Below are 21,333 nucleotides of genomic sequence, written 5' to 3' on the forward strand. Positions count from 1 at the left end.
CCAACAGGCCAAGTCCTTACAAGTTTGGTTTACATTTTGGAGGGCCGAGGTTGAGAATACTTCCAGATTATAATGCGACAAAAACACACACATCAGAAACGTCATATTAATATTACTGCTTAATATTAATAGAGAGGTCCACACTGAAACTACAAAGCCGTGCGGACTGTTGACGGTGCTAGTGGGGGAAGGGGGTGGATGGCTGAGGACTCACATCTGGGTGTGGAATGGCATATTGTCCCTGAATTGTGTAGGCCTGTGAAAATGGAGAGAGAGAAAAAAAGAATAATAATTCAGAAAAGAAAGTAAATCAACATTTTTGCAAGGCTGCAGGGCCCATTAACTGATTCATTACCATTAAAGGATCTATTAATATTTTACAGGAACATTTGGTTTCAAAAGCTTTTTTTTTTTTTCATATTTTATGTGAATTTTTTTTTATGACTAGTTATACAGTATTAATGTTCAGCGCTTTAAATAATTTACTTCACTCTTTCACTACAACTCCAAGTGCAAATGCACACTAGGCTTAAAATATATTTCATACCGTCTTCAAATAACAAACACATTCCTTGTGAAGGTAAATGTACTCGACAATAAAAGCAAATCTATTTCTGAGCCATCTGAATAGATGAGTACATAACATCCTTCACCAAGTATTTTACAGTACATCAAATTCTGAACTTTAATATTTAAAAAAATAACATGAATTTAAAGTGTCACACTGATAATCATATTGTATTTCATGTAAAAAGCCATGATGTGCCATCTACTGTATGGTTATGTTGGGTGAAGTGCCTGTGAAAGAGTTATGTTAAAAAGATGCTTTTTTTTAAGGATATTATTATTCATCATCAAAGGAATGTTAGATTAGCATGGGAAACAATTACAAACGCATTGTATTTTGTGTTGGTTAGTGAATGAGTGGGGATGACTTTGAAAAACATATTTGATAGCATTTCCCTTCAATATTCATAACTTGACATTTCAAATTGTATTGGGGTCTCAAATTAATGCAAATCCAGGTTGGCAAACTCTATCAGTTTCTTACACACACGTTATACTTCAAGCTTTGAAAATATTGAAAGGATATGATATTTGCTCTGAGAGGGAGGAGTTTATTTTGCAATAAGAGTGAAGAACATTGATGTAGAATTAAGATACACTCAAAGCAGCCAAAATGCTAGGTATGCAATTTTCTATTTTTCAATGTTGAAATATAATCTTTCTATATCAGTTTAATATGCAAAGATTTCTAAGGTTTTTGAAGGTTGATTTCCTAAAGAGAATAAATACATTTGAAACATTACACCCCAACATTTCAATTTCTGATTCAAAAATAGACTTAAGAAAATAAGAATATTAATAACAGATTTGATTGACTTTGACACACAATTTTAATTTTCAAGCCATTGTTTTGCATGACTTTTAAACATGCTCTTCATTCCAAATGCTTTCATACTTTATCTTGTTATGTTAAATTGTAATGGGACAAACATTTTGGAATATAAAAATGAAATGAAACCAAATCACATGAGTTCAAAGTGCACATAACTGCACAAAAATGCATGCTGATGCACTGAGCTATGTCAAGGCAGAATGGCATGGATCTGGACTCTCGTTGACAATCTAAAGCTCCTCTCTCTCTCTGCAAGCATTTCCCTGGTTAGGATGGTGTGACAACATGCGAGTGAGAAGGTGAGAAAACCTGAGTGAACTAACAGGCAGTGGCTGGTGCTGCAGTAAAAGGCTGAGGTTGGCTGCGGACGCCGCCAGCGGGTCGGCTCTTACCTGGCCACCTGAAAAAATGACGGGGGTGGAGGCGGGCTTTGGGCGGTAGGGAATGGTGGCACCTTTCGGTGGGGACTAGGAGAGGGGAAGAGGTAAGAGGCAGAAACAGCGTTAGACCAGAAGACAGGTGCGCGTGGAGTGTTTGTTTGGTAAAGCAGGAGCACAGATGTTGTGAGACCCCAGCGCTTGAACATTTGTATTCTCTAGGCTGTGTGTTGTTGAGCTCAAACTGTCTAATCCAGAAACCAGAAACAAGGTGGGCAAAAGTCAATCTGAAATACCAAGGCACTGTAGCAAATGTCAACAGAATAAGTGCTAAGAACAGAGTACCAGCTGACTTTATACTTTAAGGCAAAGTATGCCCCTGTTCCAAAATTTGGGGTTGATCAAATGTTTTTGAAAGAAGTCTCTTATATTCAACAAGGCTGCATTTATTTGATCCAAATACAGTAAAAAACTGTAAAATTGTCAAATTGTATTTCAATGTAAAATAACTGTTTCCTATTTGAATATATTTTAAAATGTAATTAATTCAAGTTGTTATTCAGTTTTCAGTGTCACACACTCTCAGAAAAAAAGGTACACTTTAGGTACCAATATGGACTCTTTAGGTACAAAGTTGTGCCTTTTGAAAAGGTGCCGCCTCAGTGACAACATTTGTACCTTTTTTTCTGAGAGTGCATGATTCTTAAGAAGTCATCCTAATATTCTGAATTGCTGCTCATCAAAACAGTTGAGCTGCTTAATAGTTGTATGTAAAGCAGAACACATTTTTAAGGATGTTTCGATGAATATAAAGTTCAGCAGAACAGCATTTGTTTGAGATTAAAATATTTTGTAACATTATAAATGCCTTTACTGACACTTAAATTAAATTAATGTAATGCATCCTTGCTGAATAAAAGTTACATTTAAAAAAAGTTATACTGACCACAAACTTTAAAACAGCAGATTATATAATTTATAAATACCATGTTTTCAATTTAGTACTGTACGCAAAACGGAATGCATTTTCCAACAATAAAAATGTCAAACTGTAATGTACCATGATAATATGCCATCATCTACAAGTGGTGTCTGAAATAAATCCTGTTAGCATTTCTAGTCCAATTTTAAGCAAAAGTATCTTCACTTTTGGGAGTCTAATCAAATAAACAATCAAGACAAAGACTTTCAGATTTAATTGCCACACTGGAAACAGTAGGGCTTTGTTTGATAGGGAACATTACCGACTACATTCTATACTAAGCAGTATACACTGCATACTACCTATTGTATTTATATCTTTTTAAATACAGTAGTTAATCTGTAGCATTATTCCACTATACTGTACATGTTTCAAACAGTAGAATGCTATATTGTTGTCACATGACCTCATCACAGTGCATGCTTACTTCAGTGAGTTTAGATATGTAGAAAATTTGTATTATTTTATTTTCTATGTTTTTATTTTTATTTTTTACATTTGTCACACTGGAAATAAAAATGTGTGTATACTGAACTTTTGCAAAGGTAAACAATTGCCCTAAAATTTCGTCTACACCCAAAGGATGAGACAGTACCTGTTGTGCTGTAAGTTCCCAAGTGATCTTATTACGTTAGAAATATTTCTGTGTCTGTACAAGCCAAGAATGAAAAGCATTTAATAATGCCAAATCAGAGCACAATTCACCTCTGCAGGAGATCTGCCCTACACATCATTGGTGGATAAGAATAAGATTTAAATCAATAAACTGAGAGAAGGTGTAAGCAAGCCAACGGAAGCTTTGTGTTTCTCATTAATCACGAGGAAAACAATGTAGTCTCTGTTTGGCCGGGTGGCTGTAATGGAGTGTGGCTGTGTGTATGGTTGTGCATCCACCCCATTGTTATTGCCACAATGATTGGATTTCACCCAAAAAAAGAAAATTCATTCATCATTACTCAGCCTCATGGTATTCCAAAACAGACTTACTTGCTTGTGTGAGACACAAAAGGAAAATGCTGTACAGTATGTACCAGTTGTTCTGTTCTGAGCAATTACAATGGATGAGGAATAATACTTTAAAGCTTTAACTATTAAAACCGTGTTTTTTGTACTTAGTAGTTAATATGACTTATGCTCCATATCCAAGACTTCTGAAGTAATGGAAGTCATTTAAAATTTAAAACAACATGAGGGGTCTAAATTATGACATAAACTTCATTCTAAGTGAATTATCCTTTAAACAGCACTGTACAAAACTGTACCTCCAGCATGACCACACATATCTGTTTGACACACTGGATGATGGCTTCCGGGGTGCCGGAGATTGTCACTGCGCGCTCTGTGGAGTTAGGCAGCATGTCCCCTGCTACCTGCACTTGAGCTCCTGTGGACTAGAGAGAGAGAGAGAGAGAGAGAGAGAGAGAGAGAGAGAAAACAACGATTCAGAGCATTCGCTGCTGATGAAGGTGTGAGACCGCACTGTTCTCTGGGGAACGCTGGGTCAAATGTTGCCATCTTCATGCAAGCATATGTTTCCATTGAAGGCATTCAGCAATGTTCTGATTTCCATACAACAGGGGCTTTCAACCTTTTTTTAGATAAAGGAACTCTTAGTGGATAGATAAATTGAGCAAGGACCTGTTTACACTGAGAACAGCATGTGTCTAGTGGGTTGTTAGTATATTTACAAAAATTGTATATACTTGTGAGTTTTGAGGCTTCTGCCATACAACATGGGCTTGGAAAGTTGCATAAGCCAGGAAAAGTGAACTGACAATCCATGATCAGAAAATGAACAAAGTTTAATACCTCTCTCATCTCTTTGATTTTCGAACCTCCTTTGCCAATGAGGGAGCCGCACTGACTGGCGGGCACCACTAGGCGCAGAGTGACAGGGGGCTTACTGGTGGCTGGGCTGTTGCTCATGGAGTTGATTATATCCTGACGAAATATCAGAAAGCAACAACATAATAGATAATACAAATTTAAAATAGTTGAAACAACAGAATGTGGCTCATACAATCCAAATTAGTTCAAATTTAAAAAGTTTAAATATTTTTTTTGTGCAGCTGCATGTGCACTGAAGCCAGACTAATCTTTTAATGTCTCTTGGTTTGTGCCCATAAAGTTCTGAATAAAAGGAGAAAATAAAATAAAACTGGATGAAGCAATGTTAATTTCATAATGAATTTAAGTCACTGGATTATATATATATATATATATATATATATATAAAAGGTATTTCCAATTTTTTATGTATATTGTATATTGAGATATACACTGCTGTTTAAACTGTTCAGTTTGGGGTCAGCATTTTTATTTATTTTTTAAGTGAATACTTTTATTCACCTCGGATGCATTAAATTGACTGAAATAGATGTGTATAGGATAGTAAGGACTTTTAAATTATGACAAAAAAATATAATATTACATTTTAAAATGCTGTTCTGCGAAATAAATTAGGCATAACTGCTTTCAACGTTGGGTTAGTAAAGCACTTGTATTTAAACTGTCTGTAAAGCACTTTGGTCAACTTTAAATGTACTATAGAAATAAATGATTGATTGACTGATTTTTTTATCAAATTAATGTAGCCTTGGTGAGCATATGAGACTTTCAAAATAATTGTAAAATCTTACCAACCACAAACTTTTGAACGGTAGTGTATACCATTACTGTTAACATGAGATTTTCATATATTGTATCTGACCAGCACCTCTTCAAACTTGTATGCGATCATAGCGAAGGCCTTAAAGATGGCATCTGTGGGTCCAGTGATGGTGACGATCCTCTCAGGACAGTTTCCCTCTGAGATGTTGATGCGAGCGCCGCTCTATAGGATGTTAAAAGTCAAGTAAACCCTCATATTCTTGTTCCGCTTCATGTCTGAGAGACTTCAAGAGCCCTTTAACAGCTATAAACTAAAAACACTTAAAGGTACAATTTTAAACAACTTTTCTCTATCCCATCTTAAAAAAGTGAAATAAATGTTAAATCAGTTTTTATTTTTACACAAACACTGAGGTCTATGTGATAAAAAAAAAAAGTCGATCTCAACAGAACAAGAGGATTTTGGTAAAACTAATTAGCAAAAAGAAACATACCTCTTCACGCATCTTCTTCACAGTTTCTCCTTTCTGTAACAAAAAGAAGAGTGGAATATTTAGATGCAGTGCTTAAAATAAAAACATATATAATATACTGAATATATTTAATATATCTATCAATCTATCTACCTATTTCTCTCTCTCTCTCTCTCTCTCTCTCTCTCTCTCTCTCTATATATATATATATATATATATATATATATATATATATATATATATATACACACACACACACACATATACACACACACGTCAGTATCTAACATACCTTTCCAATGATGCTTCCCACTTCCTGCAGAAAAAAACAACAACAACAAAAAAAAACAATAAAGTCATTGCAAGCGTATCCATTCACAACTGTATATGAACACACTTCCTCATGGAAATTGCTTGTTTATGGTGATTTAATGAGTCTAAAAGATCACTGGTGCTGACAACCCCTGATTCACCTTGGCCTGAAACAGTGGGTCAGGAGAGGACAGATCCCTGAGGCACACAGCAGTGACATCACAAGCCCACCCCCATCCACCTCCCTCTGTACTGCTCTGCGGGCTCAACTTACCTTGCCGTGCATGAGCAGCCGGATGGTCAGGGTCACATTCAGCCCGCCCTCTGACTGGACTTTGTTGAGTTCCATACTAGGAGTGGAGGTGAAGCAGGAATATGGTCACGTGACAGGAAATCCCCAGGAGTAGGACGAGAATGATGGTACAGCAGCCAACCAGTCACCTGCAGGGGGGGATGAGAAAATCAGACAAGAGTCTTGAAGAGCCCAAAGACTTCCACACGAGACACTAAGATGGTCGCAAAAGGTTGGGATCTGCCCAGGAACCAAAGCTCAGAATTAAAGGAATGTTCCTGGTTTCATCATTTTGTTTGTCAAAGAAAATAATTCTGACTTGAATACACTATTATTGAATGGTCTGTGGTTGGTATATGTTATTGAAAAGTCTCATATGTGTACCAAGGCTTAATTTGTTGGAAAAAAATACTGTAAAAACAATACTATTGTTTTGTATTTTAATATATTTTAAAATGTGATTTATTTCTGAGATGGCAAAGATGAATTTTTGCATCATCACTCCAGTCTTCAGTGTTACATGATCCTTGAAAAATCATTCTAATTTTGTACTCAAGAAACATTTCTTATCACAATTAATGGTGAAAACAGTTTTGCTGCTTAGCATTTTTGAAGAAACTTTTAATATTTTTTTTTTTTCAGGATTCTTTGATGAATTCAAAATGAACAGCATTTATTTGAAAGAGAAATCTTTCTGTAATTTAAATGTATTCTGTACTGTCAGTTTTGACCAATTTAATGGATTCTTGCTAGATAAAAGTATTAAAAATTTTTTTTATGTAAAATAAATCAAATATGTAAATAGATAAAATTGCGTGCTAGTAAATAAAATAAATAAAACACTTCATTCAAAACATTCAGACAGAAAACATTCAGTCTGTTCCAGAAAGTTCATTTGAAGCTTGTAGTTTTATTAAAGCACTTCACTTTATTCAGTAAAACCCTGCTTTATTTGAACTTTTCAAATCATCATTTTAAGTTGAACGACTTTAAGATGGATTTCTAATTCCTGTTAATTCCTGTAAAGACTGAATATAACCCACTAGTCTCATGCCAACATGTATTTAAATTTTTGTGGCAATACATTTTAAATACAGTGCACGTTTTATTGCCTGTTGAATATTCATTAGAATTAACTTACTGTGAGTGTGACTGTTTTTTTTTTCGAAATAATCAACATTATGCTGTTAGTATAGATTATTGAATATGAAACATTCCTTTAATTCTAACACACTGAGATATTTAATAAGCTTTTATATGCATAGTTTGAACACAAGAGGGAGCACTTTACAAGTAATCAAATTCATTTTAATATCAAATTCATTGCCAGGCAGTAATCAAAAGAATTTCATAATCTAACAGCTGCTGAGATCATTCATCCAAATATTCCATGGGCTATCATGCCAAGTGTAAGATGACAAAAATGACATCCTGACCAATCGGATCTCAGTTAACTCTTAAAAGAAAATAAATCATTGAAAAAAAAATGTCCTAATGTTCAAAAATGTTCTCAACACAAACAATGACAATATTCCAGGTATAGGCAAAAATAGAATCTAAACAGAATTTATACAAATTGAATACCTATCATTAATAAAATTCTGCACATTCAGACCCAAATCAAGTCAAAGTGCTTTAGTTATAATAAAGAGAAATAAAATTATTTATTCTAAAATTTGATTAAATATAATGCAATAAAAAACTAAATATTGTGGATAATTTAGTTGTGCTTCAGCGAGAAGCATCAAACTCATTTGCAGATCTCTGTGCGTTTACCATAAACAAGTTCATATACTGTAAAACAACCCATTTTTGTGTAAAAATTCATAACTTAATAAATTCAGCTTATTCAAAACTTTTTTTTTTTTTTCTGTCTCTCTGATCCCTCTGATGATTTCTCATGCTCAGCTGTTATAATGAGTATCTGTCTCTACTCTGGTGAGGGAGGGGGAATCCTCACAGCTTCAGACCTGTCCCTTTTTCGTTGATTTATGCCATCATATGGGTCTGGGGATCAACAACGATTGAGAGATTGAAACATTAAGCCGTTCCAGCACAGCTGCCAGACCTTCAAATGAAGCACGGGATAAAGAGAGAGCAAAAAGTGAAATATGGTGACTGGAAAAAAGCACTGGGAAAGGGAAATAGCGTGACCGATCAAGGATGAGATGTTTTAAGCATAATTTTGCATGTTACGTGTGAGAAGAGACGCAAAGAGAAAGCAATGGAAAGGTAAGAAGAGAATCACATGGGTATACGAGATGAGCTGCCAGCTGTCCGCAAATCTCCTGCTTAGCACAGATTGCATAAATATTCTAATCTGAGCTAAGAGCATGCAGACGCAACAAACCAAATTGACAGAAGTGAACCGGCCTGTGCTCCAACAAAACCATCTTAAGAAGCCCCTAAACTAGGAAAAGTGCACTCAACTGTATCAAGTGTACTTTAAATCTTAAGTATAATAAAAAAAACTGTACTTGCAAATAATAAAATATTAATATAATAAAAAGCCACTAAAGGTTATTAAAAAAGTACATGTTCACAAGTTTTTTAACACATTTAACTATGCATGAAAAGTGAATTTTTTTAATAAAGTGTCAAGATTAAAAGATTTTCTTAAAAGTACATTTTAAATCATCGTTTTAATCTTTACCATGATTTAAAAGTACACTTATTTTGATGTACTGACCAACATTAAGAACTTGATTATAATTTTAACTGCTGTGTGTTATTTAATATGACAGGTAAAGTTTAGATTTTCATATATTTCATTTTATTTTAGTTTACTTCAAGTAACAGTGTTGTTTTAAAGGGTTCATATGATGCGATTAAAATGTTCCCCTTCTCTTTGGAGTGTTACAAGCTCTTGGTGGATAAAGAAGATCTGTAAAATTGTAAAGACTAAAGTCTCAAATCCAAAGAGATATTCTTTATAAAAATTAAGGCTCGTCCACACCCCCCTAAAATGGCTCGTCCTAACACTCCCTCAAATGTCGATGTCATGATGTGTGCAGATTTTCATAACACTGCCCAAAAGTCGCTGTGTGTTTCCTTGCGAAAGAGAAACTACTTTGATTGGCCTTCCAAAGGGGACACAACTAGAAATCAGTTGAGATGAATTTCCGTGGCACAAAGGCCGTTTCTATAAAGTTGGGCAGTTCAAACTTTGCAATGACAGTCTGGCGCTTCTGAATCACAGCCTGTAAGTAGGTCTGGGCCAAAAAAAAAAAAATAGATTTTTTCATTTATCAGTTTTTTTTAAATATCAATAGCATTTGTATAAAAACTATATTCACTGAATGTAATAAAAAAAGAATTGAGAGCTTGATAATCAAAATCAAATCAAATCGGGACATCTGAATCGATACCCAGTCCTACCTGTACATATTTTATATTTAAATAATTTGCCAATGATGATTCAAACACAAGTTTTGAGCAGTAGAGTAGGCTTGTTGTTTGTTGTTTCTCAAATCACAAATGCAGACATGGTTTTATGTTTAAGCAGAGAGATATGCAACACAACGCTTAAAAAGTCAGTATAAGTCATTTTAATCAGTAATTATGTTCCCACTGGATGCAACAAATGACTTGTTTGTAATGGGATTTATTGTTTTTGTCTTGTCTGATGTCCAGATCATGAACAAATCTTTCTATTTAACTGGATCTTCTTAGTCAACCAAATCGAACTGAATCATTTGAAACGGTTCGCATCTCCAGTATGCACTAATCCACAAAATACTTAAGTTATTCAGTTTATAAACATACCTTACACTCCTTCTGATGTGAAATAAACCAATATCCCGAGTTATTCAGTTACTCCTAACTAGTGGTAGACTCATATATCACCAAGGCAAAGCCGATATATCGGCCGATATTTGGCATTTTGAACATATCGACATCGGCCTGTACGTTTTTCTGCTTGGCTGATGTGTTCAAGGTGGGACTTTTTTTGACGGCGCTGAGAGCTGCAGCACCTGAGCGCACACATTGCAAACACTCTCTCTCTTGTTCGTTCTTAACAGTTCTGTCTAATACAGATAGAAGTCCGTCTAATAATCAGAACAGTTAAACAAAGGAATTAAAGTATACAGAAACTATTATAATGATTGCTTTCATATTAGGTCTATTAGTAATAGAAAATAAAACATTACAATACTTTCTCATTTGCTGTCAGCATTAAGCAAATACGCATTTAAATAATTTAAACAAATCTTTGTAATACTGAGTGCCCTGTTGGTTATAGTGTTTACTTTTTTTAAATCATATTTTTATAAAATATGTATTTGTGAAAAATACTGTCATCTAAACTATAAACGTTTCTTTTACAATTGTATTTTTTAATCCACTGTCAAATAATTGCAAATTTCTTAAATATTAATAATAATTGTAATCAAATCATATCAGCTTTATATTGTCTATCAGCCCCTGCTTTCCAAAATATCGGCAGTCTCAAAAAAAAGCAAATCACATATCGGTCGACCACTACTCCTCTAACAGTACATTGATTGAACTGCTAAAAGACAACCGATGATGGGATGTGCATGAGCAGAGCAGCTGGACTGAGTGTCCTGCTGCTGGCCTGGGAGACGGCATAGTATGTTAAGGGATTTAACATTTCCGTAACATGCTTGAGGCATTCGGCCAATCACAACACACTGGATAGCTGGCCAATCAGATCACACTTTGCTTTTTCAGAATGATGAGCCTTGTAAGATCGACACGTTTCAGAAGGCGGGGCACAGAGGAGAAACAATAATATACATTATATGAAAAATAATGTGTTTTTTTTTTTAACCTTAAACTGGATAAACAGATTTCATTGCCCCAAATACACAAAATAATGTTCTTTTTAACAGGATCATATGACCCCTTTAATGGTTTTAGTTTTAGTTAACCATAATTAACCCTGAATTAAAGTATTTACCATATATATTTAAAAAAAAGAAGAATTATGACATTATATAAAACATACTACTTAAGTGGTTTTAAAAAACACTCTTATGTTCAACTAATTGCATATGATATAAAATGTAAATGATATTCCATTTTTAGTTAATTGCAAATAACATGCAATTAAGTTTCCAAAAACATTACATACAATTTGCATTTAAATACACTCTTTTAAAGTATACTTTTCCATAAAAAGAACTCTTTTATTAAAAGTATTATTTTTTTTAACAGGGGAAAATCAAACAAACTCTGAAAATGTGAAATGGCTAGGCCTTATGGGTTCAAAGAAATGCTAGAAATTCACTCGAAGAATGAATTTTTCTGCCATAGAAATATTTTTCTATCATTATTTAGAAACTCTTAAACACACTGCAATATTTTGGAGCGACAACCACATTTAAATGTGATTCTGATTCTGATTCTAAATGCTGGAGTGAATCAGAAACATTGTGCAATTGCAAATTGTAATCAGAAACATTGTGCAGTATAAATATGGTTGGAAGCACCTACAAGGAACAGGATTAAGAGAAGTGACAACTGTATTTATCTGCAGTGAGCACGGTCACGGAGAGCATGCAATGTTCCACACTTCTCCTCGTGACTCACTTAATGTAGTAGTTCTTCATCTTCCTCAAATGACTTAAATCTCAAATGCCCGCATGAAATCTTATCTAATTAAATCAGCCTGTAAGACAACAAACAACACGGATGCTGTGGGCGAGGCAATATCACCTTGTGGCAACTTTACAAATAAACCAATTTCAGAATGAGGAAAGGCAATCTTATCGTTTATGTGAAGCTAATGCTCCATATCTGGTGCTTCAATGAAAAACTGCATGAATAATATGAATATTATTACTTAGATGATCATGTTTAGTGAACCATTAAGAATGCCTGAAGGATTACATTTTAAAGTGCTGCTTTTTTGAATATTTTGAGGTGACATAAAAGAGTGCTTCCTTAGGCACCTATACATCCCAGGGGTTGATTTAAATACACAAATATTATTTTTGTCATATGAAGGTCACATTTAAAATGGTCTAGGAAACTTTTTGCCATGCCTTCATCATACTGTACATTTATTTATTTTTATTTATTTTTTTAAATGTCTTTAATATATATTTTGTTATTTTCTTTACCAAGACATATTAAAATATTAAATATGAAAATATATATATCTTTAGCACAAACACCCCAAAAATACAAAAAAGAAAGAAAAAGAAACATTATTTAACCAGGACAAACTTTGTATTGTACATCATCTGTATATATCTGTACAAAATATTATTTCATTGTGTGCATGTAGGATACATACAGTAGAATATTATAAAATTTGTCATAGCAAGGCAATCATCCCCATTTTAATCCCCAAACAAATTTATATATAAAATAATATTTTATCCACAAATGTCTTGTAAAACTCACTGAAATAATCTTTATTTACAACTTTTCAAAAATGAAGTAATATATATATATATATATATATATATATATATATATATATATATATATATATTGAAAAGTGTGTTTAGTTCCTAAAAGCCCATAGGGCCAAAACTGCTTGCACAAAATAACCCAAAAACAGAAACAGAGATGGCCGGGTGGTCAGCAGCCCACAGAATACAGTGGACATCTGAACGCTACATCTTTGTGCTGATTACAGCAGTCATCAGAGCAAAAGCAATGGCTGCATAAACACACTCATTTGTCCTTTCACTCACTTCTTCTATTGATTTTGGAGTGTGTGTTTTTGGCAAGGAGCGAGCACATTTCCAATGCCTTTCAAGAAAGTATGAGAAGATAAAAAATTAGCCATTGAAATACTTCACATTTTAATTCTATTTTATGTTAATCACAAGTCTGGTATCTTCCCGGTGGTAGATAAGCTCAGTCTTTGCTGAAGCACAGGATATAGAAAGTGGGTCATCCCTTCCTCTAAAGAGCTTCTGGCCCCTTCCTCTGTGGTACCTATTGAATTAATCACGCTTTACGCTTGGTCAAGCAGAGCTCCCAAAATGCTCCTTTTTCTATCTCTCTCTACTTTGCTTCAAATGCAGCACAACACTGTCTCATATTAATTCATATAAATGACCAACAGCCATACATGTTATACAGTATCTGTGAAATTATGTTGTTTAGTAAACAAGAGATCAGACTATATTAAGACTAAATAAACACAATTCTGACCACACATTAACTATTAATTTGACATTCTTAAATGGATGAAATAAAGCTAAAATCAAATCAAATATTGGTATTAGATGAGAAACTTAAAAATAGTAAAGGAAAATGAAAATTGACTGAAAATGAAAACTAGCTGAAATAGTAAATTTACTAAACTTAGACCGAATTCAAAATAATGCAAAAAAAAAAACAAAATAAAAAAGCACATAACCAAATTATTTAAACTAAAATGAAATACAATATACAAATAAAAGCTAACTGAGAATATTAATAAATATAGTAGCACTTTATTTTATTTTACAGTCCTGTTCTGCATGTACATACTGTGTACTTGTTATAGAAATTGCAATAACTGGGCAATAACTATGTACTAAACCTAGCCTATCCCATGTAATATTTTCTAGTAATTTCTTAGGTAAGTACACTGTAAGTACTGGTACGTAATCTAAGTGCACATAATATAAAATAAAGCAACCATAAATATTATATTGTATTAATTATTATATTATATTATATTATATTATATTATATTATATTATATTATATTATATTATATTATATTATATTATATTATATTATATTATAGACCTACCAACCTAGAGCTGACAGTGTCTGTTTTTTATTTTTTTATTTTATTATTATTATTTTATTCCCAGTATCTCTGTGTTCAACTTCACCTAACTTAAAATCTCACCAATTATTGCCTCAATTAAAAAAGAAAAAAAAAAATTCTGTTGACTTACAAGATCTATGGATGATGAAGACATAAATTACATGGATGATATGAGAAGTGGATACATGGAGTGTACACAAAAAGACGTTTCAAGGAACATTTAAAACTGGTGTTTTTGTAACTGCTAAAATAGGAGAAAATAATAACCTTATTGCTTAAAATTGTGTGACCTTGTAATAAGGAAAATAACAAGAGACAGAACCCGAGGCTGCAATTCACTATGAGACAACCAGAATCAAATACCCCACTTCCTATGACATGACCACCGCAGTTTAAGCAGTTCTGCAAGGAGAAAATAAATCTAAATGCTTTTTTCAGACCATAGGTAGTTTTTCTAATTAATGTGAAATGGAAAAAAGTTATTGAACGTCAGAAGCAGAAAGACTGCATAAACAAGCCATTTGTCAATTGCTCAAAGGTATTGACTCATACTGGCTAAAAAAAAAAAAAAAAAAACAGATATATGGCTAAAGTTTTAGCACAATAACTGTATTTCTTGATAATGAGAATGGGCAAGTGCTGTACTGTAATGAATCCTTTTTACCAAAATAATCAACCACTGACATTAAAGTTAAGTGAAATGATGTGCACAATTTGACATGGTTTTGATTGAAACATGGACTTAGATTGGAAGACGGGCTGAAAAGAAACAAGGGTGTGTGATGTCAGCTTTAAAGGAAAGCCGTTTCAAACGAGACCATCAAACTTTTTTTAAAATTCAGAATAAGATGCACTAGGTGTGCACAATATGACCAGGAACATGCATTAAAACAGAATTAGTGAAAAAATATTTACAATTTAAAATTGTTCTGTTGTCCGTTTTGTTAACCTTTTGATTTGATCTTTCATGAACAACACCTTTTTTTGCAAAGTAACATTTTTGGAATCGAAAACTGAGAGTCAAAAAGTCAATGCAAGCAAGTCCATGCAAACTGCTGACACACTGTCCACTGTTAAATCACGTTGAAGAGCAGTTGAAGGGTGCTGATATTGTACATTTACAGCACCCTACTTACTTTAACTCAGTGATTCCTAAATGAACACTTTGAGCAGAGACATCGAAGTCTGTATGTCTATCTATGAACAACGCTGATATCCAACAAGGGCCAAATCCCAGTATAAGACGGCATGAAATGACATTAAAAACTCATTTTATTTTTTATCAAACAACATAACACATACTTCCAAGTAAAAATGATGTTCAGTGAGTGAAAGAAAGTAAGTTGGGACCAGATTTGATTAACAACGTAGACAATTCTGTGATTTCTTTCTTGGAATATTGTTCAACAAGACCAGGAACCAAATAAGGCTTTTCATGTTGACTTTAAGGTAAACCTAAATCCCAAAGACACAGACCAGCGAGTGTGGTCCTCTTTGGGAGGAAGAGGGGGGTAGGTCCCTGTACAAGTGTGGGCTGTCAGAGGGGCCTGGACAGTTCAAGCGCCATGATTTATCGTGTTAAACACATCACTAGTCCTGTCAGTGTATCAAGGACGAGAGCTTAACAAGAGGCGACAGTGTTTATTGGAGACGCGGCTCATGCGAGATTTCAGGGCAAATTATAGCTGGAGGCAGTTTGTCTTTTCTCTTGCTCTTGAAATCACAATCACGGGTGGGCACGAGGATGAGAGACCAAAAGCAAACAGGAAGAAGGGAGGTAACAGGAAAAATCGTCACTATAGTGCAGAGGAAGCAGAGAGGCCAAAACAAGAGCCAAATTTAATTTTTCACGCTGTCTAAACTATTTTAACATTTTGGTAATTGCGACTTTTTATCTCACAATTCTAAAGTTATTTTTTTTCTCCGAAAAGTCTGATTATAATCTCGCAATTCAGACTTTTTTCTCGGAATTGCGGGTTTATATCTCACAGTTCTGACTTTATAACTCGCAATTCTGAGAAAAAAAAAAGTCAGAATTTCAAGATATGAACTCGCTTTTGTGAGAAAAAAAGAGAGTCAAAATTGCAAGATATAAACTCGCACCTGCAAGTTATAAAGTCAAGGTTATGAGTTATAAAGTCAGAATTGTAAGATATAAACTTGCACTTGTGAGTTATAAAGTCAAAGTTGTGAGTTATAAAGTCAGAATTGTAAGATATAAACTTGCACTTGTAAGTTATAAAGTCAAAGTTGCGAGTTATAAAGTCAGAATTGTGATATATAAACTCGCAATTGCAAGAAAAAAACTGATTCAAATTCAAATTTTCAAAAAAGAAATATAAGAAACAGATCTGTAAATTTCTATAAAATATCAGAACAAATCTAGTAATTATCTTTTTACTAAAAACGTATATGTAAAATATATTTTACAAATGTAAAAGCAATCTGATAATGCAATTTTGCTGAATTTTAACACCTGTCAATCAAAGTTCTACACATCCTGCACCTCATCCCTACATATTGTATTACATTTAAACAATTCCTCATATTTCCCCCCAAAACAGGGCTGATATTATATTAAAAAAAAGGAAGGTCATAACTTCCATTGGTGCCCGATCGGAAGGGTCATGCAGAGATTTTAGATGAATCAACAGCATTAGAGCTGAACATGAAAATGACAATAATCAAAAAGAGAATTTTCAATTGTGGGTAAAGAAAAACAAGAGGATTAAATGTTACTTGTGTAGTGCAACAGAATAATATGATTCCAAACAGGATTATGAACCCACAGCAGAACACATCCACCAAGATTTATAGCAAGATCAAAAAGAAAAAAAGTCAGTCTTTAAAGATGTCTAGCGTTGCTAAACAACATTCTATATTTTCTACTATAATAAGCATATGGCAAATGAACTGATCAATCTGAATAATAAAAAAGAAACAGTATGTAAATAAGTAACAGACCACCCACTTCTGATGTGTTGATTCTTGAGTTCACAAAAGTTCACAAATGTAAATGCAAATGGTCCTCTTAATACCAATCTGAAGATCTGTAAAATGATTGCTTCTACTCAGAGAGGATATTCTCTCTGTGATGAGGGCCTTATGATGGGTCATCACTCTAAACGTGGGGAGGAATTAAACCTCTGAATAAAGCGCAGGCTGGGAGCATTTGATCTGCAGCCATTAGACACACAGAAAGGGAATAATGTTGGAAGATAATGTACAGTATGATTCCTACTACTGTTGCAATTTTACAAACACCGAAAACACAAAGCAAAAAACCAAGGGTAAAATGCTAAATATAATCTAAATATAGTCTATCTACCGTCATCTGGCCTGCCTTAATCCTCCATTCAAACATAAACCAGCCATAAATCTGCTTCATAATTCCGTGCCATGAGGAGAATTTCACTGCAGGAACAGTTGCTTTCAAAATACTCAGAATGAACTTATGAACCCTACCAACTCAGTTTATGAGCGTCAAATACTAAATTGTGTATTTTGTACTTTTTCCAACTGCACAATAGATTTTTTTAAAGATAAATTAAGCTGCATTTTCAGCTTGGAATTCTATGATAATAGGATGGTGAAACATCACAAATAGGATGACTTTTTTTTTTTTCTTTTTTTTTTTTTTTTTTTTTGCTGTTTAGCATTTTTTTTTTTTTTAGTTCAACAAAAGGGAAAAAATGTGCAAGCAATATTTGCCATAAAACAAATTACCCATAATTCAGACTTGAAATTCTATATTCAAAGCAACTATGTTTTATGTCAAGTGAAAAAATAAAGTGAAAATAAAAATGATGTTAAGTAACAGGAAAAACGGCATTTTAAATCACTTTTAATTTAATTTAATTATATATATAATGGTTGCTTGTTGTGTCCCTAATCTGTAGCTAAAATAAAACAAGGTTTTATAGTGACCATTTTAATTATCTTTCAAAAAATATTCATAGTCATATCCTCCATCGTTATTATGATAAACAACAAAAAACACAGCTAATTAAGACCAAGCCAACTGTGCACAATGTTTAGTCTTTGTTTTCCTTTATTGGATTCCCTGCTCATGCACAAAATTAGCAATCTCACACCTTTTGATACAAGTAATCAAGTAACTTGTCCAATCAAAATCTTTCATGAGAAACGTGTTGATTAAAATGGCCAGTCATCCAAATATTGATTCCCTAAACACAGAGTGCAAGCACACTGTGTTGATGCCAAGTGATAATACAGGCTTTCACTGTAAAAAAATAAAATTAAAAAAACATTGGGTTTTCTGGCACAAGTGTTCCCCGTGGGCATGCAGCATCACCAGGGCTGGGGTCTCTTTGGCTGGGCGTTGTGTTATGGGGGAGGCGCATGAACACTCTTATGTGAACAACTCTAGAGGAGCCTTTTGTTGCAGTATGCGTGTCTGCAGGGGCACCCTCCCCTACTCAGCCTGACAGGGGCTTCAAAAACTGTCAGCCCTGATCAGTCGCCCTTGCCTGGATCTCAACCCAAATTATAATCAAGAGCTCAGTTGCCCAGCAATGCCAATGCAAGATCAAGCAAAACCGATCCAGGGATCTGAGAGCCCGGATAACGGTACCAACGACACATGCTACGCTAACGGCCTACTAATCGAAAGTGGGGAAATGCTAAATGGAGACACCTCTGGTCGTCTCAAGGCATCACAGTACAAACCATTTCTGAAATCACCAACATGCTTGTAGAAAGCTCAGTATGGATTTAACCCTGCGTATTTAGACACTTTCAAAACCATTTAAGTGAACATGAACTTGTTACCGATTCAACCAACATTCAACCCTTGTATGAGAAAATTCCATCAATTCATTAGACATGTAGGGAAGATGGTAGCACAGCAATATAACCCTTCAAATCTAAACTCTTAAGTTGAAACAATCTCAGGTTCAGAACCAAAAAAACCTCTTTGTTCTGTTCATAGATAAGTCTACTGAAACGCTAGTAATGGATGGACTCTGTAGCAACAGTTCTTAAGACAAAATCGTCCATGTCATTGTGACAGATAAAGAACGCATGACGATAATTGAAGTAATGATGACGAAAAAAACTGTGTACCTCTCTAGAAGCATTAATCAAAGGGCCGAGATGCGTTTAATGTTACGAACTGCCATCAAGGTCGGAATCACAACTGAGACTGACACACAAGTCAAAATCCTTCACGCCATACTACAGACAAACAATATACGAATATATCAAAATGCCACAACCTACAGCAAATAAAGCAAATCAGTTCAAAATATCACAAGCTAGACCACAACAACATAAACGTCAAGATATGTCTTGAGATGTAAATACTATTTAATTGAATGTTAACGGGTCTATATATAGTATAGACTATATATGGTCCAAAACTCCTGGCGTTCGGAGACTTGGGCAAGAAGAATGATTCCAATGGATGAATCCGGGAGACCATCATCAATAAAGACATCACAAGGTAAAATGTTCAGTTAACTGACAAAGAAAATGCCCTTTCTTATGACCAATCATAACACACCAGGCCACAATGTTATATCAAAGCATATGTTAAAAATAATGTTTGAAAACATAAAAAGATTTACCTTCACAGAGCTCGTAACTGATGGCCACCAATACTGATGTTCGGAAAGGACTGAAATTAAAAACCACACAGGGAAAATGATTTCTCCAGCGATGTCTCGCTCAACCCCAATGGAACGGCACCATTTGATTGGTCCTGGTATGAGGTCATGTGGGTAAGGCGTTGGACACGTGATCCCTCAATGGATACAATGCGCAAATCACAAAAAAATTGCCTAAATCCAAATTTTACTGCATCAAGTCCCTTGTTTGTCGACAGCATTATCAATGCTTGGGCTGAGATAAAGGTTTTTGAGGCTAGAGGAGTCCCACTATGCTCAGCGAGCAGCCCCAGGGGTTTTGGGGGCGGAATCAGCACCCAAGACTCCAGTCGTCCAGCGGGCGACACGTCAACAAAGCTGTACCCACCACTGCACATGCCCATTCCTGCAGTCTGGTCCAGCCCAGGGTGCCTGGTCACCATCTGTAGACTCTTACATCAGTTATTTCTGTCATTACACTGAATTTGTCTGTTGTGACATTAAAGATTCAACCTTCACATGCTTCTATGCCCCTTCTACCCCACTCTGTCCCAGTGTTTCTGAGCTGTAAGACATACAGCATGAACAATAAAATCAGGAGAACAGACATGGCCTAAAAACCAGGAGGTTTAAGCCGGGTGAGGGGTGGCTTTCGATCAACATCACAATATCTGACAGTCCTTTTGTCTACCAGCCATTTTAATCTGGCAGACTGAGGAATTATGGAGAGCTCTGCCGGCTCAATCTGGATTACGAACCCCTGGCTAATTTGCTTCATCTGACCAGCAGAATACAAATTAATCATGCATCATTGAGGTTAAAACCCTAGAATCATGATTAAATAACTGTTACTAATGCAAATATTTGAATGCCTTTGAAAGAGGTTTAAAAATCCAGCATAAGCAATTTCAGAGGTATTAAACGTAAAGCACAGTATGCCAACAATTGAGAATGTAGGTACTGCTGTGCTTAAGATCAGCCTAAGACTTCAACTCAAAAGTGTCCAAATTTGAGACCAATCGAATGGCTGCTTCTTTCGATCCCCACTGATATAAATTCAATCCAGTCAATGAAGGCAATAGAAACACTAATTCAAAGTGACAAATGTTCAAACAAACATTCACAAAGGGAGAAAACTTCCAGTGATTCCAGAGAAAAAGTGCAAAACAAAATCATAAACCCAAGATATACGTTCTTAGTGGAGCTTATCTAACATCCTTACCAGTGAGAGGATAGTTCTAGCGGTTGAGTGAGGACCAGAGATGGAAGACAGTAGGCACAAGAGGAGCGTGAATGTGCACTAGCCCTATAAGTAAACTCGAACCATGCCCCCAGCAAGGTCAAAAGGCAGGGTGGGGTGGGGAGGCACAGTTGAGTTGTTTGGGAACATCTATGGGTCCATCGTACATTGATTAATTGAGCAAGCGAATAGGCCCTGACGAACATGAAGGAGACAGCAATCAGAGTTTGAAAGGCTAAAGGTCACCTGGTCTCATAGAAAACACAATGAAAATTCTGTACAAAACATCAAATCA

At 34.8% G+C, this 21,333-nt stretch overlaps 1 protein-coding gene across 12 annotated transcripts in view; it reads right to left on the bottom strand.

Moving 5' to 3' along the window:
• The window catches only part of LOC128020144 (poly(rC)-binding protein 3), a 59,230-nt gene that overhangs the window by 8,832 nt on the left and 29,065 nt on the right, over window positions 1–21,333 (bottom strand). For 6 of the 12 annotated variants that reach the window (XR_008185295.1, XM_052606822.1, XM_052606820.1 and 3 more), the window contains exons 5-12: window positions 6,428–6,594; window positions 6,134–6,157; window positions 5,863–5,895; window positions 5,475–5,591; window positions 4,568–4,699; window positions 4,021–4,149; window positions 1,792–1,866; window positions 215–256 (exon numbers count right to left, since the gene is read on the bottom strand). Coding sequence is in view for 11 of the 12 variants with exons in the window: in XM_052606822.1 (XP_052462782.1) it covers window positions 215–256; window positions 1,792–1,866; window positions 4,021–4,149; window positions 4,568–4,699; window positions 5,475–5,591; window positions 5,863–5,895; window positions 6,134–6,157; window positions 6,428–6,502 (627 nt within the window). In the remaining variant the exon portion in view is untranslated. Of the gene's footprint in view, window positions 1–214; window positions 257–1,722; window positions 1,867–4,020; window positions 4,150–4,567; window positions 4,700–5,474; window positions 5,592–5,862; window positions 5,896–6,133; window positions 6,158–6,427; window positions 6,595–19,780; window positions 19,897–21,333 lie in introns of those variants that run through there. The other 6 variants (XM_052606818.1, XM_052606816.1, XM_052606817.1 and 3 more) reach the window with 2 other exon arrangements.

This window comes from Carassius gibelio, chromosome A9 (genome assembly GCF_023724105.1).
Source record: "Carassius gibelio isolate Cgi1373 ecotype wild population from Czech Republic chromosome A9, carGib1.2-hapl.c, whole genome shotgun sequence".
Lineage (NCBI taxonomy): Eukaryota > Metazoa > Chordata > Actinopteri > Cypriniformes > Cyprinidae > Carassius > Carassius gibelio.